Source organism: Oryzias melastigma, linkage group LG5 (genome assembly GCF_002922805.2).
Source record: "Oryzias melastigma strain HK-1 linkage group LG5, ASM292280v2, whole genome shotgun sequence".
Classification (NCBI taxonomy): domain Eukaryota; kingdom Metazoa; phylum Chordata; class Actinopteri; order Beloniformes; family Adrianichthyidae; genus Oryzias; species Oryzias melastigma.
Genome location: NC_050516.1, coordinates 17,308,899 through 17,325,983, shown reverse-complemented (window position 1 = coordinate 17,325,983; position 17,085 = coordinate 17,308,899). Strand labels below are relative to the sequence as shown.

The window sequence follows — 17,085 nt, the reverse complement described above, 5'->3', positions numbered from 1 at the left end:
TAAGACAGCGCTGAAAAGGAATATGGAAACTTGCCAAGCACTGTCAGCGAGACCAACACGGTAAACAACTGCAGGTGATTTTTGACAGCAGAGTGCTTTACTGATTTAAAAAATGCTTTTTAAAGTCTCATTTTGCTTCAAAGACAAATATTAACCAGCTGTAGACTTTTTATTAAATTAAACTTCAATAATATTGGCCAAAATGTGGCTTACACACAAAAAGAAAAAATAATAATTTAATTGTTTTAAAAGCTACTTTTATAGTCAGTTCACAAGTCGACAACAGCAGGTACAAAAGCATCAATAAGACTCCAGCATTAAGTCAGTTTCACCTGGTATAATTCTGCTGCTTTAGTCAAAGTGTAAAAAGAATAATTGTAAGCGTGCTTACCAGCGTGATTAAAGCCTGTGTGTCCAGAGCATAAAGAGATTAAACTTACTGGACAATATTGAAAAAAAAGCAGTGATAAGGCAGAGAAATTATTAACTCCGGTGGTTCCATGCCTTCCTCCCTTTCTTGTGTCATCACTACAGTCAACTCAGGCAACCTCCAAACAACAAAGAATCAGCAAGAAAATAGACTATCTGTCAGTGTGTCTATTGGTCTGGGATCAATTCAGTACAGGAATAAACTATGAGGATATTTGGGGAATTATTTATCCCACAGAAGAGTTTTATGACTGTCAGAAAGGAAGAATTAAAATAAATAAAGTTTTATCTCCTTTGATATTGAATTTGACAGCAAACTTTAGCAATATTTGTAAAGAAACTTAGTTTTTTATGTTGTTTGGGCCGCTTTAGCTATGCAATAAGTCAGTCTGTTTGAAATGACCTTGACGTAGATTAAATAAATCCTGTGAAACATAATTTTCTTGACCAGTTTACTGTACTGCTCCACTCAAATTTAAGTATATATACCTTCTATCAAATGTCAGTCATTTGATATGCCGCAATCTCTGAGAAATTCTTTAAGAAATAACACTTTATTGAGCTACTGACCATGTTAACAAAATCTGTGTTTTTTTTTTTGCAATATTTTGGCTCTTCATTCTAGATTTAATTTAAAAAATATTTATTTGCCCATTAGCCACATTTAAAAAGTTACTTTAAAAACTTTTGAAATAATAATAGAGCCAGCTTTCCAGCTCAAGTTTGCTAAATTTATGTTTTTATGTATTAAAACTTAGATTTCTGACAAGTTTGTGAAGCAAAATTCAATGATTTGAGAAAATGTAAAACATGATTGATAAAAAAATGTTTTTATTTTTTTGAGTTTTTTTTTATTTATTTTTTTAGCTTTTTCAGCTAAACAATGCTATTCTATGTTTTGTTTTGTTTTTTCTTTCAATCATTGAGAAATGCCAACAAGAACATGTTCAAAACATAATGTCTGCTAATCCAGTTTTCGGCCAGCGTGTTCCCAGAAAATACATGCAGATCACGACATTTCTGAGTCATCAAAGCTTAAGATAAAGTCATTCTGCACTGGAACCATAAAAAAACAAGAAACACTCAACGCAATCAGCACAAAGCTCATCGTCGTCATTCATTGAGAGACAGATTACTTCCATCAATTCCCTTTTCCTTAAGAAGTTTTCAGTTTAGCTTAATTGATTTCTATTGGCTTGTTTGTGCATTACAGCAGAATACAGTTTAAGGAACTAAAAAACGTAAAAAGCAACATTCACAACATGTTTTTTGGGAGCAACAAGTACATCTCAACAAATCCATGGAGATGATGCCAACAGAAAGTTTTTTTTCTATTATATCTAACTATTGTCAGGTTTGTAAATACACAAATGCAGTTAAAGACATGTTATTTTAACATGACGAACTGCACATATAAATTGTTTTTAAATTGTTTCTGATTTTACTTGTTAAAGTCTAACACAAAAGTCACTAATGAGTATGTTAATTAAGTGGTTTGTGTTTAAAGACCCACTCTGATGAAAATCATGTTTTTGGTATTTTTAACAAGTTAACATTTTTCTGATGATGGAAAACATAATAAAATTAAGCTCAAAGTTGCATTTCTGAGTATTTCTTTTTTCAAGTAATTGTGAATCAGGAGCAGAAAAAAATGCAGTTTGAAAAAGCTTGTAAGTGTAATGTAGGACCCACTACGGCAAGTCAGAAGCTCTTATTCTCATGCATCCGTTTGTAGATGTCTAGATTCATGTAAATCTTTAATTTCCTCATTTAGTTTTTAAAAAATAAGTTTAAATTGCATTTTTGAACATTTCTTTATTCACATTGTTGTGAAAAAGAAGTAGATACAAAAAATCTATTTGAAAAAGCTTGTAAGTGTGACGTAGAATCTACTACGACAAGGCACAAGCTCCCTGCTCCGCTCCATTCTGATCCATCTATTAGTAGATTTCTAGATTCAGGTATGTCTTTGTTTTCCTCGTCTGAGCTGGCATCTGATTCAATATCCGGCTGGATTGCTCCAGTATTTCTCGCCATTTTTGTTGCACCACTAATGTTAGGCCGGGGGCGTGAGGAGTTGTAAGCTAGCGGGAAACAGATGGGTGACAGGGAAGGGGGCGGGCTATCCACAACTCAGAAGCAAATTTTCTGGAAAAACAGAAAAGTCCTAGAAAATATGTATATTTTATTTTTATTTTTCCCAACAGCGATATAATCATAATTAAAAGACAATATTTTACAATAGATCAAAAGTTGATTGGAGTTGGACTTTAAATGTATTCGTATTTTTCCACAAAGCACACAAAAGTCACAATATTTGCTTCACTGATACTCCATCCAAACTACTCCTTGTGTTGTTTTGGTTGCTCTGTATCTGACAACCTTGAAGCTGTTTTTGACCCCAAGTTTAATCAACAGTTTCATGCTATTGTTGCTCTCCTGGTTGCAGCAAGAACAAAGTAGTTTATGGGTCAAGCACCTTTTTTTCCAATAAGAAGCAAAGCAAAAACTGTTAACAGAGGGCAAGATCCTCAACAGAAAGAAGCAAGACTACAGCTGGAGTTTCAGAAAATCCATGATGATGTTCTCAAACCTGCTAGCAGAACACAGAGAGCTAGAATCCTGCAACCTTAAATTGTTCCTCGCTTCTTTGAGACTTGGGTTTTGCAGGAGAAAGAAACACTCCTCTTCCAATAGTACATGTTAGGCATGAAGACGTGGTCAAGTAAAGACAGTTTTAGATCAGACTTGGTAAAAATATCCTGTCACTCACCTCAAAAAGTATATATTAAGTACATTCTGTCAGCAAGTAGAGCCTCCGAGGTTTGAAACGATGACTGCACAAAGGCCATGATGACAGGATGATGGTTTCTCCCAATGTGAGTCCCACAGCTTACCCATGATTCATTGCTCTGCTTCATACTTTCATCATGAGTAAGCCGGAGCAACGACTACTTCATTTTCTGACCAAACAGTGTAGGCCATCATCTCAGATCACCACTCATACTGCCTTATTCCACAGGAACACGTTGAAGCTTCCCAAAGCAGAGGAAAATAGGTTTCTGTAAGGGAACTTTTTTACACGCTTGAACACGGCTACTTATTACATAAAAGCAGCACAAAAGCCTGTTCTCTAATCCCTAAAAAGACTTGCTCCTCCGGCAGCTTTTTTCACTGATCAATGCTTCCTTTCTTCTCCTCCAGCCTGACAATGATTAAATCCTCACAACAGCGGCCTGGTGGCCATATATATTACAAGCTATACTTCTGCAGTGTGAACACTTCTGTAAAGAGCCCCATCAGGGTGAAGCTTGACTGCTGCAGCGCTTGGCTTTTGCTGGATTTAGCAACTATCCTTGCAGTTTGCCTTGTCAGGATCTGCCGTGAGAGAAAAATTTCCTTCAGTAATGAGACTCGAGGTTGTAAGCCGAACCCCCCCTCCTACTGGGATATCTTTCTTCAGCTTTGGAGTTTAGGTAGCAGACGTATTATGTTTCCGAGTGTGAGGACAGACCTTTCAGAGGGACATTCAAATTTGCCTTTTAGTTTGAGCCAGCTTAAATTTATGCATTTTTGTGCACCTTGTTAGATTCTGTGTGTGTTGTCATGATAAATAGATGCACAATTAAAGCCTCTCCTCCGTCGCTGCTTCTGCCAACACTGCAAAGTTCCCCCTTTAACCCATGTCCTAGATTTCTTTTATCTCTGCATCGGGTTTATAAATTGAAAACAAGCAGCTGAGTTGCACTCTGACTCACTGTCGAACTCTGCAGATGCCTGATCAGGATATAGATTATTTTTTTGTGAATGAATGGCACCAATAAAAGCTGACAATGCACAAAAATGATAGACACTCACCAATCACTGTGGAATCTGAGCGTCCAAATGCAGGACTCTCCTGCAGGATCCTCAAACAAAGCCACTGTGGGCACATTAAGTGGAAAACACCATGATCACATGAGAACTTGTGGAGTAACTTAATTTACTGACGCTGGACTTTACCCAAAAAGAAACTGGAGGCAGTGAGTGGAATGCACTTAATGGGAACCGCCTCCTTCAAAGTTCTGACAATAACGTTTCAAATGAAACTGCAGCGTTTTACTGCTATCAAGAAACAAAATGATTCCTAACTTGTTGCAACCAAATTAACTATTAACCTGTCTTAACTGCCGTGCTGACTCGTTACATAACAGAGTCTGAGAACTGCAGTGCGTCGACACTGGTTGTTGAAGTCCTTCACGTTTCCACGGTGCAGCTTTATCAATCATTAAACAGAAAGCAACAACAAATGTATGAACACGTGCCACTATCATTTTTATGTCCAATCTTATCTTGAAGGAGTCTACGCATTCAAACAAAGCATTACAAAATTCTAAAATAAGGTGGATTTTTATTCAAATTCATTTTCAGCACCGTTTTGTTCCAGTCACCCAAGGGGCAGATCTTTGCTTGAGCGCCTACGTGCAGCGTTAGAGGGAATGTGGAATAAATCAGATGTTAACCTTTATCAGCGTCTTGATTGTCTCCTCTGGTAGCAAACTGTGCATAAATATTGTCAGAGAAATTCAGCCCACAGGGCTACACCCAGCTGTTTTCATTTTCCCTGCAGCAAAAACACTTCCAACAGTCAGTTTTACTCAAAAGACCCCAGTGAGCCAGAACCCGATCACGTTTTACTGCCAGCAAAACAGCAGCTGAGGCCCAAACGTTGCATCTGCACATGAAAACACCATGTGCTGATTTTTGAGCATCAAAAAGTCCAGTCGGGTTTTTGTTCACGTAGGATTATTTAAGGTTCTTCCCTTTTGAACAAACTAAGAAGCAGCTGAGTTCAGCCTCAGAATAAAGCGTAACTTTGATTACTCTCCAGAGTGTTAACTACTTTATATATAGAATAAAAACATCTATATGTGTGTCAACTTTTGCCAAGTTTCAAATTGATTAATTTCAGCAGATGTTTTAACAAAATACTGCATATAATTTCTTTTGAAAATGTGAAAATGTTAAATGTTTAGTCAGTTTTCTTAAATTTCAACAACTGTATAGATTTAACAAACATCTCATTTTTATAAAAAAAATTGAGAAGTCTGTTTTCTTTGTTACATTTCTTAGAAGTGTCAAATTATTGTGTTAATTGAAAATAATTAGTTACAGACAAATTAGCGGGTCATTTTATTTTTCACTTAATGGCCTTAATCTAATGTTTAATCTATTACTATTATCTGTTATGTAGGTATAGTTCCTGATGAGGTGTCAATTACAATAAATTAATAAAAGAAACAGAGGGCCTGATTTTATTGGATGGTTGAGTGACATGAGTTGGATTAAGTGTTATATAAATAAAGTTTGATTTGATAGCTTAATTAGTGAAAGGAAGCATCATTTCAGAGGGACAGTGTGCTTTTTACGGTTTGTTTTTGTTCAGTCACAAGAAAATAAATCGTTTAATTCCTTTGGTGTTACCTCCTTGTGTCTCATCTCCTCCTCCTTATATCCTCTTTTCTTTCTCTTCTGCTGCTGCATCCCAGTTTTAAAATGATTAAATTCACCAAAGAGGTTAAAATAAACTCGAAAATCACTTAAGTCTTTTCTACTGTGCTGCTGTGATAAACAGTAGAATAAGGAATGTCAAGTTTTACACCATTAAGTTTAAGTTTATGGTCATTATTTGTTGGAATACTCAGAAAAATTTTTAAAAGTTAAAGAAGTCTGCTATAAAAAAAAATCTTCATAGAGCCACTTTTTAGCTGTAATTGGATTTGTAATTTTTTCACAAATTTAAATGAAAATACTTTGAAATAAGGTTTTTACACCAACTATTAAGTTAGATTAAAAATGAATTAATTACAGGTCAAAAGTAATTGCTGAAAAAAAATCCTAGAACATGTCTATAATGTGTTTTACATAAATTATTTATATGAGTTCAATGTTACATAACTATTATTTTGAAAAAAATACTAAACTGCAGCATGGTTTAATTTTAATGGGCTAAAAACAAGCTCTAATGCATTTTGAATGCTTTGAAAACTTTAATTTTGTTTCTTTTATCCAGCCTAAAAATATCCTTAGAAAATAATCCCATAAAATCAAGACAGATTTGTATGTTTACAGTACATTCTTCCTTAAAATTAACAGTTTAGATGCAAAACGCTTGATTTATCTTGGAAAATGCCTTAAAAAATGAATTTTCATAAAGAAAAGTTTTGGAAGATGACATCATCAATATTGCAATTAAGGTTTTCTGCTATTAAATATTTGTTTGAATGCAAACATATTTATGACAGATTCAAGCTCAGATGTCAACAATAAATCAATTATATTACAGCTAGTTAACCGTGGTCACGTTTTACTTCAAGTCATAGTAATTAATGATAAAAATGAAAGACATTTCCAAAACAATCCTGTCAATGGACAAAATGAAAATGTTTCTTAAAAAGAGGGAATTTGGGGATTTTCCTTACAGTTCTAAAAGCACTACTGAAAACAAAGATTTTCATTTTTTTTTTTTTTTAAGGGCGTGTTCAAGGTTTTAAATTATTGCTAAAATCTTTGGCTTAATTTTTCAGAAGGATTTTGTGAGCGGAAAAATGTTTGACAAGCAGAATTAGAGCATCAAACGGCTGACTGCATAAAAAGTTATTTTATTAATGATCAACTTCCTCTTTGGAGGCAGACGCAAAAAGACTTAGAAAACAAGAGAAGGAGAAAAAAAAACAAGCAAACGCACAGAAACAACACAGCACCTCCACAAGCAGCCAGACAGCATTTTGATCATCCACATCCTACGCTCTTTCAGAACTCCATTATTGCTCCACATTCCAACAAGAAGAATAGAGAATCACAAGCATCAGACTTGCAGAAAAAAAAAACAAAAAAAAAACAGAAACTTTCCTCCATGAAAAACTTAGAAAATGAAAGAAAAAAAGACAGCTGCAGCTGGGACTAGTTGTTGATTATTCTAAGGAATGTAACCAAAAAGTTTTAATTCATTCAAATATGGTTTTGTTTGATTAGCTGATTAAATTCAAAAAAACAAAAAGTTTTTGGTTCATTCTTTAACCCAAAATGCATCCATCCCATCCCAAGCAAGCATTTTAATACAAACCGTCGTGGAATGATGAGCTTATAAATGTGTATTTGGGTCCATGAACAAGTGAAAAGCACTCAGGGTTACATGTCATATTCCAGCATTTTGTTCAAGTTACCTCCATCAAATATAAGCCATTCCCAAATAGAACCATTCATAGTTAAGATGTTTACAGACAGCACAGGACAGTTTTTGGAGGAAAAGAAAAAACAAAAAAGGGAAAACACTTGAAGTTTACAGTAGTCCTTGTCCCCTGGAGGTGTGAATGTTTGCTTGCGTCTTAGTATGTAATCGTCCACAGCTTGACGCTGGCGTCGTGGGAAGTGGTGGCTAAGGTGTGCTCGTCTATCCAGGCCAGGCTGCTGACGTGGTGCAAGCGATGAGAGTCTGCAGACGAAGAGTGAAAATATACAAAGATGCTTTTTTTTAATTTAAAAAATAAATAAAGATAGTTTAAGTTTTCTTACACAAAAGTTCACTTTAGACAAACTAACAGTTAAGCTACAAACTGTCAGACTCCTTATGAACCCATGAAGTAATACAGTATCAAAGATATATTCCTGCTTATGCTACGGTCTCAAATACAACTGGATCGCCAGATTAATGTCTAGTCATCACCAAGTCCCTGGCCCATGTCAAAAGCCATCGTCAAGTCCCCGCACTTCTACCGTACAGGTTGAAACCAGCAGATCAGACCATTTTGGGGACTTTTGAGAACCTGGCACCTGCCTGTCACCATGAGACCTCCAAATGTGCTTGGGCGGCCATTGACTGATGTAAAAAAAAAATTGTCAGGATGCTGTAAAATTTTAACTTTTTACTAAAACCTCTGTTCCAAAATTTTTGTCTCACCCAAAAAAAAAAAATATATTGAAGAATATCATGTGATTTCAAATTCAAGATAGAGGAGTGTCCTATGAATTAACGCATTAAAACAGATACTAGGCAGGTTTTAAAAGGCAGAGTTTGTCCCATCGATGGCAATCATCATTTGTTGAAGAAGACGAAATGTGGAGCTTAGAAAATACTGGTTATCAACTCGATACAAACTAATGAGTAAAGTCACACAAACCTGGAAGCTTGATCCTTTTGTCTGGATCGCTCACTGTCCAAACGTAGACCATCATGTCCATCCCTCCAGTAGCAAAGTGCTCATTATCAGGTGACCACGCCAGGCTCACCGGTTTTGCGTGGTGCCCATAAAACTCATTTTTGACCTGCCCAAAAAAATATATGATTAAAGATTGGACAAAATATCTACGTAAATGTGTGAAGAACAGGAAAAATGTTTTACTGAGTATCCATCAGGCACGCTGTAGGCTGTGGTAGCTTTCTTCTCGTCAACGACAGCCAGAAAGGCTCCGTCGTTGGAGTAGGCCATGTCTGTGATGGGCCCTTTAGCTTCCAGAGTTTTACCCTCATCTTTGAGGGTGTTGCCTTGAATCGAGTACAGCCTGACTTTCCCATCCTGAAAAATGGAAAAAAGCACTGGAATCTTGATCCTTATTACAAAAAAAGTTAGATCAAGGAGACAAATTGCATCATGAACAAAAAGATTTCTAAAATGAGCCAACAGCTGGCAATAAAGCTCATGTTTGGCAGAAAAAACTCCTTTCTTACAGTTCCTCCCACTGCAGCTGTGGTGCCACTAGGATGGAGGGCTCCAACTTCTGCTTCGTATCCAAGATTGTCTAACGTGAAGATCTTCTTCTTATCCTTCAGCAAGACAATCTAAACAGAAAAAAAAAATTAAAACTGCATCATATTTTACCGAACCTGAGAGAAACAGGAATAGTGGATCCTGCGTTACCTGTCCGATGCACACAGCCAGTGATAGTCCTCCTGCTACAGACACGCTTTTGGGCTGGAAATCCATCTTTACCACATCAGATGCACTAAAGCCAAAAAAATTAGAAACATGAATACAACAGAATTGGTTCCAAAACAATAAAGGAACATAGAACGACTCCTACCTGTACTCTTTTTTGCCGAGTTTGGTGTAGCGAAGAGTATCGTCCATGCTGCATGACACCAGCTCGTTGTCGGCGTTGGTCACCATTTTGCTCACTTGGTTACTGTGGCCTTTTCCTGAGAAACAGTCATTTTCGCCGGTTTCAGCATCCCAGTAATGTGAGGCGGGTGTTAAGGGAAAAACAACGACTTTTCACTGAACCATTTTGACAGAATTCCTTAGAACACTTCAAAAGGAACAAACATTAAAAGTATTTCAACCAGCAGTAAACTGTTGTATTTGGTTCAGTACATCCTACAGAAGCTCAGTACAGTAGTACAAAAACTCAATTTTAGAGGCCAAATTCTACAAACTAAAGATCTCATTCCAGAAACACCTTCTCCAACAGCAGCCGACACTTCAGCCTCTGCCAGAGACCTTTCTTTCTCTTCATCCCTTTGTTTACACTAAGATTGACATCTGGATTGTCAGCTGGCTGAACACCAAGAAAAATCTGGCTTTGTGGATCTAATCAAAGCATTTCAGATCGTCTTTGAAACACCCCAGCTTCGCACTTCTGCTTTTCAACCTTTAATGCGCTGAAAGGATATTGATGTGTCCGTCATGACTCCCCGAGTAAACGAACGACCGGCCGTCGTTTTTGTGAACCGTCAGACACTGGATGGACTTGGTGTGACCCTGCAAGATTTAAAGAATCCCCGTTATGAAATTATGAACTCAAGCCGAAAAAGTCTTTCAACTCGTTCATTGTACTAAAAGCACAGAGACTATCTTTGATGTCCGTGTTGCCACGGTGATGAAAAAACACACTTTAATAAAGGAAATCTATTTCGGTGTGTTGGTGCAGTTGGAGGATATGTCAGTCTAAAACATCTCTCTGCAATCCAAATTATCTCAAGCTGAAGAAGTAAAAAAAATAAAGTAATCTCTGGTCAGAAAGTTGTGTCATTTCCACTGTAACTCTGCAAGAAATGGCCACCTTAAGAACCAGACACTGACCTTGACTGTCCGTATGGGTCGGTTAGGGTTGTTCTTGTCCAGGTAGTTGATGTATCCTGACAAGGAGATGCTGAGGAGGTGGTCTTTCTGCCAAAGGCAGCCCAGCTGCTGGTCAGTCACATCAGAGCCCAGGTTGAACGTGGTGACAGCCGTACCTGCACCAACATCCCACAGCTTCACCGTCTTATCCCCAGAGGCGGAGATCAACTGGGAACTGTCAGGACTCCAACTGAGCTGAACGACACGAGGCAGAAAGAAAGACTTGTAGAACATCTCAACACACAGGGGAAAATAAAAGACAATGTTGAAGTGTGTGGTGGTTGAACCGCAAACAACCACATAGGTGTTAGTATTTGGGGTTTTTTTTCCCCTTCTTCTTTAAATCATTTACTTTGCTTACTTAAGATTAATAATGGGTGCACACATTTGATTTGTTTTAAGTGAAAAGACAGTTTATTTACTTGTGTTTATTTCTGAGTTCCACCTAAGGTGAACCACACCCACCAATATCAGAAGAGGAAGTTGGGACATTCCACTGGCTAAACTGCAGGGATTGCCAACACTCCTAATGGACTTTAATTTTTGTTTATTTAAAGGAAATTATTTTGATTATATAAATGTGTCTAGTTTGTAGTTTTCCTGTTTTGCAGTCATAGATTAATTTGGTAGAATGTTTGGTTAGTTTGTTTCTCCCCTCCCTCATGTGTCAAGAAAGAAACACAATCCCTAATTTGAATAGGAAAATGAACCTTTTTTAAGCCCTAGACAGACAGAGGTTTAGGGGACGCCAGTGTTTGTGAAGGCGGTAAGAGGAAGTGAGTGTTCTAACTCTGTCAGTTACATACAGATGATATACACAAGCGTGATTTGGAAAAAATTCTTACCGCGTAAATTCCTCCCCCGTGAGCCTTCTCGCCTCCCAGCGTTCCAACACTTTCACCAGTCGTTCCGTCATAGAGAAAAATCTGAACATTTTGCAAAAGGACAGGAAAATGGATTGGTACAAACTTCAGAATTCACAAAGAGACAAAATGCAAAGTTGAAGGGTTCGATTATGGCAAGACAAGTCTGGATTCACAGTTGGTGGACATACTGAATTTTTTTTAAGTGCAATTTTTCATGCTTTTTTTTCTTACAACTGATGGCCCACATCCTGGTTGTCTGTAAACCTTAAAACTTGATTAAGACTTCGACAAAAGTTTGAACTTTGAGAGTTTAAACAAGAGAAAAGTGTGAAAATGTTTCTGTCTGAGAAGAGTGCATCTATTAGTGTGTAATTAGGAGTTTTACAGCCTTAAAAACATATAAACCTAATTTACAGAATTCACCTTTTACAGTTTTTTTTTTATGTAACCCTGGTGATAATTGAATGAACACTGTACAAGTAAGAATCTACAAAGCTATGACATTGAAAAGCTTTATGGATTCAAAGTTCAGTTTTTGACGTTACACTTACTGAAATGCTTTTAGCTAATCATGGTTCTGCTTAACAAAAACTGCCACTAGTCATCTTAAAACAGTGTGGGCACAGAGTCCAAAAACAAAACAAAAAAAACTAAAACCACTAGGGTTTTGTGCCATATAAGTGCAAATAAGTCCTTTTAAAAAAACATCACGATTTCACAGAGGCCTGTGCTATACTGTCTCTCCTTTTAAGCTTCAGTCGTCTCTCGGCATCTATACTCTGAGATCTTGTAGCTCATTTGAACATTATTTCAAATATGCATCACTTGCTGAACTTCTCAACTTTGCAAAGTTGCTCACAGTTTTCCACTAATTTCTTTTCTCCTCATTCAAAAATCTATTAAGTTTTAATTTTCTTCAGTGTGTTTTGGTCAATTCATGAATGCAGTCAAAATCGAAGTAGCAACTAACTCATTTAAATGCATTTTTATAACATTTTTGGATTAAAGAAAACACAAACCGGAGGGCTACTTAAACTTTGCAGCATTCGACTAAGGAAAGTTGCTGCATTAATGCACATTTCCAGTCACTAAAAGTCCAAAAGCTTTGGTGAGCTAGCAAATCCCAAACACCCACATCTGATGCAAAACCCACCTGACCATCGGCACCAGCTGTGGCGAAGCGAGCTCCGTCTGGAGAGAAGCGGACACAGTTGACAAACTGGCTGTGGTCCTGTAGTCAAAGGGGCAGGAGAAGAGAAAAGCAATGAGGAACTGATCAAAAATAGTTCAGCAAATGTCTGCTGCTGACATGAACATGTTTAGAAGATCGAGAAACCTACCAATAAACCCAGTAGCAAATGCATTTCAAGTTAGGTAGCAAGATTTTGAATTTTATGTACTAAAAATGTTATTAGGCCTGTATCAATTATAAACAGTTGAATATGGTGCTTAAAGAGCTCTGTAGAAATAATTTAATCTGAGAAACTTCAAAAGGGAAGGAGGTTGTTTGAGTAACTTATACAATGATCACCTTTATTAGTGTACCACATGTATTGTTGGTGAAACAACTAAAATCAGCTCTGACAAGTATGAGGAAGACAGTTGTGTCTCACACTGTAAAGAGAGACTGCACTAAAAGAAAAAAAAACTGCAGTGTGTGCAGTAAAACTGCTAGTTCAATTGGCCTTCCTTTGTCTTTATTTAATAGTTATTTGAACAGGGACACCGCACATTCATGAATATTTCCATTAATATGTCAGTGTTGGCTGAAGTTAGTTTTCAACTAACTAAATAATAAAAAATATCAGTACCATAGCATAATGCATCAAGTAACTTTCCAACACAGTTAAAGTCACACTCCAAAAAAAAATCAGGCTTTTGAAGTTTTTAACAGGTTTCCAGTTGTGTAATGGAGGATGTTTTAAAAGAAAATTAAGCTTAAAATAGTATTTCTGAGTATTTCATTATTTTAAATTATTGTGAAACAGGAGAAGCCAAAAAAAAAAATTGCTGTTCTTCCCTTCTCCCTACACCTCCATTTGAAGGGGCATTTTTAGTGTAAGTGTATCTGGAATATTTTTTTTTTAAATCCAACTCTCCAAGCGGAGGAATACAAAGTCCTCCATCGCGAAGATAAACTGCGTCACACTGAAGCACTTTTCTTCATGTGGATGTGCTCTGAACCACAGAAGTTTACATTTAAATGTTTTTGTTATAGCAGGACCTTTTTAAAGTTATAAAAACCAATGTAGTTATGCATATTTGAGGGCTGGAATCTCCTCACTACAGCTAGCAGGTGACTTTGAACGAAAGTGACGTCCGAATTATGAGACACTATTTTTTCATAACTCACTCTGAAGGAAAAATGCCTGCTTTTAGGAATCCTGCTGTCTCACCCTCCAAACATTTATGGGGGGGGTGTAGGTTACATAACGCGAAAAGAGAGAAATAAGGCGCCACTGTCAAAAGCCACGCGTGTGTGTCAGCTCAGAGATGACCAAAAGGTATTAAGAGGCTGTCAACTTAAACTCAGAGTCTTAAAGCTAAGGCCAAACCTGCTCCCAAAAGTGCAGGTTAAAGAGGGATAAAGGACTGCTCACACGCAGGAAAAGCTTTAGGCTAAGGTCATTTGTTTCAAACCAAATACATATTTAAATAAAAGGATGGGAGGAGTGCAACTCACCCTCAGTGTGAACTTGAACTTGAATGGAGGTCCTTCAAAGAAAGAACCGCAGGTGTCGTCACTGGCAGCAGCAAGGCGGTACGGGCGCTTCTGTCTTATGTCCACACTGTTGATTAATTTTGAATGGCCTGAAAGCTCTCCCACTGATGAACCCGAGTCCCACAAGAACACTGCTCCAAACCTACAACAACAAACAAAGACTCAATTGTTCCGGTTTGTGAGAGACTCGAGGACGGGCGGATCTGGAGCAATAAAGTGGAGTCAAAAGAATACACAACCAAGGAATTACAAAGTAAATTCACCCTTTAAAAAAAAAAATCTGAAGCAATTATCTTTTTATTGTAAATATAAATTGAAATTAAACATGTGTTACGTGAATTGAAGTAACATACTTCTCTCTTCCATCTCCAACAACAGCAATCCTCTTGCTATCTTCTGTCCATGCAATGTCCTTGACCTTCCCTGAGATGGGGGTGTACTCATACTTCAGCATGTGCTCCTTCTGGGTGGTGTCCCAGATACGGATTTTTCCTGATGCATCTAAAATTAATATGTAAATAAATATATTTTTAAAGCAACAGCATTATTAAAATGTAAATATGTTCCCCAAAGATCAAATGTGTCTTATACCTCCAGAGGCGATGTAGAATCCACTGGGGGCGTATTTGGCCACGCCTACTTGATGTGCGTGCTCAGTGTAAATGTCGGCAATAGCCGGGTTCTTTTAAAGAGGAAAAAAAAACATGATACATCAGTATCATTACAAATAAAAAAACATGCAAAGATACAAGTTACCAGAAAGTATTTTTCATAATCTTATAAACTAAAATCTAAAGCTTTTAGATGAAGACGTTCTGTCTTGATAAAAGTCTTCTGAGGCTTAAAGACAAAACTAAAACTTGCTTACGTCAATATTTCTGATGATGACACACTTCCCATTCGTGTAGAGGAAGTTGTTTCCTTTAGGATCACCACCGATCACCTTGGCAACTCCCCTCTCCATTTGTGGGAGGCTGGCAAATACATGTTCTAAAGTTGTTTTTAATAAAAAGGGGGGAAAAAAAGAAATAGGAAACAAATCATTATGAGATGAAGGACGACCAACAAACAGTAGAAAGCATAATCGTCATCATTATTTTTAGCAGCCTTGCATGCAAAATAATCTGTTCTTTAAGGAAGAAGAATAAACCTCTTCCTGAAAAAAGAACCTATGCAAAATAAGATACAGTCTGTAGAAATACACTGTGCTCTATTAGAAACTAAAAAATTTCAAACAAAATATATTAAAGCCCCAGTTCAATCATCTTTTGATATATTGTAAAAGCCTTACCAGTGTCGTTTTAATTATGTTTAGTCAAAATCAAGAATCCTGTGTATTTTTCTAGGACATATTTTATTAAAAATTCACCTTTGAGTTGTGGTGCGGTGCTGCCTTCATTTCCCATCATCCCTTCGTTTATAATCTCTCCCACTAGTTTACAGCCCCTCATACCCAACCCAACATTACCAGCTCAATTAAATTAGTCAACAATATCTGAGCTAGTTAGCCGTATAGTTCTCAACCAGATATCACCTCAGACAGGAAAACAAAGACACACATGGATCTATCCATGGATCTACTTTAGCCCGCTGATTGTAGCACCTTTTTTTAATTTTTTTTTTTTTTTGCGCTACTGTTTTACAACAATTTGAACAAAGAGATACTCAGGCAATTTCATTCTTTATATTATATGTCCTCCATCATGAAAAAAATGCTATAAAAATATGTTAAAAAGACTAAAAAGTGGGTCTTTAAACGACTTGATCATCACATCCAAACCAGCTGTTTTTTTGTTTGTTTGCCTAATCTAAGCATAAACCTTAGTTTACAGCACATCATAAAATTAAATACATTTATACTTTTTTAATATTCTTGGCTTATTTGAAACTGTATTTTAGGTTGGAAACAAGAAAATTATGAAGATTTTAACATAAACATTTAAAAACACTGACAACAATAAATCTGATATTATGGAACTCAGAAAATGAAGAACACAACAAAACCCATTAGAGGTTTTTTATTGAATATAAATTATAGGAACAGAAAATAATCCTAATGAACACAGAATTAATCAAAATAACACCTTTTCGTGAATACGTTTTTACAGAACTAATTTGTTTACATATATTATAATTTGTCGGTAGAAAGTGCTTTGCTTATGGGAAGTGAGATTTCACAAGCACAAAGGCGGTCTGAGCTTGTCACAACAACGCTATGGCAGCTCAACTATTTCCTGAGTGACGTTCACTCCCTTCAGCAGCTCATGTGAAGCAGCACATTAGCAGCCCGAGCATCTTCCTTTAGCCTTTCGAAACCATTCAGGGTTTAAACGTGGAGCATAAAAACCAAATGAAGCAGCTTGTTAGCTTTCGTGTTCAGACAGAAATGTCAGAGCCGAACAGCAATGGGCGAGGCTAGCTAGCTAGCTAGGAGCTACCTGGATAGCTAGCTGGATTTGCAGACTAGTTTTGCGAAAAAAGGGAATACAAAATAATGTCTTTATTGTTTGACTCTGCGGTTGTTTGATGGGTAAAACTAACTTACTGAGTTCGTACGGCATTTTCCCCGCTGGACTTTCCCCGTCGTTCCTCTCGCCAATGAATGAAGCAGCGCAGGCAGAGACCCTCCGATCACACAAACACGGAAGCGGCTGCAGATCTCGGCTCGCCTGGCTTTGCCCATATATAGTCAACTCACGCTGGAGCTGTCAGCCAGTGGCCGCGCCGGCCAGACGTTTAGGGTGTAATCCACCTTCACAGCTATGCGGTAACGCCTATATTCATAATGACCCCCAAATGGAAAAGTGAGGGCTTTGTTATTAAAATAAATAAATAAAATTAAAAATGGGTCACATTTTGTGACCTTTGTGAATTGGTTTGTATTGTTTCTGCATAATCAACTTTGACTAATATATATATATATATATATATATATATATATATATATATATATATATATATATATATATAT

General features: G+C 36.9%; 2 protein-coding genes across 3 annotated transcripts in view; both read right to left on the bottom strand.

The window, feature by feature from the left end:
* Positions 1–496, bottom strand: part of slc2a9l2 (solute carrier family 2 member 9, like 2) — a 116,442-nt gene extending 115,946 nt beyond the window's left edge. Inside the window, exon 1 of one of the 2 annotated variants that reach the window (XM_024270773.2) lies at positions 392–496. The gene's annotated coding sequence lies outside the window, so the exon portion shown is untranslated. The remainder of the gene's footprint in view (positions 1–391) is intronic. The other variant, XM_024270771.2, reaches the window with a different exon arrangement.
* Positions 497–7,050: 6,554 nt separating this feature from the next.
* wdr1 (WD repeat domain 1) lies at positions 7,051–16,816 on the bottom strand. Its single transcript, XM_024270697.1, has 15 exons — positions 16,660–16,816; positions 14,983–15,104; positions 14,706–14,796; positions 14,468–14,615; positions 14,076–14,256; positions 12,546–12,623; positions 11,372–11,452; positions 10,488–10,721; positions 10,079–10,166; positions 9,490–9,646; positions 9,327–9,411; positions 9,137–9,247; positions 8,811–8,984; positions 8,589–8,733; positions 7,051–7,903 (listed from the first exon to the last, which is right to left on the bottom strand). Exons 1-15 carry the CDS (start codon positions 16,673–16,675, stop codon positions 7,797–7,799), a joined length of 1,818 nt encoding a protein of 605 aa, XP_024126465.1. The 5' UTR covers positions 16,676–16,816; the 3' UTR covers positions 7,051–7,796.
* Between the last annotated feature and the right edge of the window lie 269 nt (positions 16,817–17,085).

What these genes read in the sequence shown, in the direction of transcription:
- wdr1 (XM_024270697.1), bottom strand. An exon ending in CTCGGCAAAAAAGAGTACAG is followed by an intron (nt 9,412 to 9,489) that starts GTAGGAGTCGTT and finishes TTTTGGCTTTAG; the next exon opens with TGCATCTGATGTGGTAAAGA. An exon ending in CAGCTGCAGTGGGAGGAACT is followed by an intron (nt 8,985 to 9,136) that starts GTAAGAAAGGAG and finishes TCCATTTTTCAG; the next exon opens with GATGGGAAAGTCAGGCTGTA.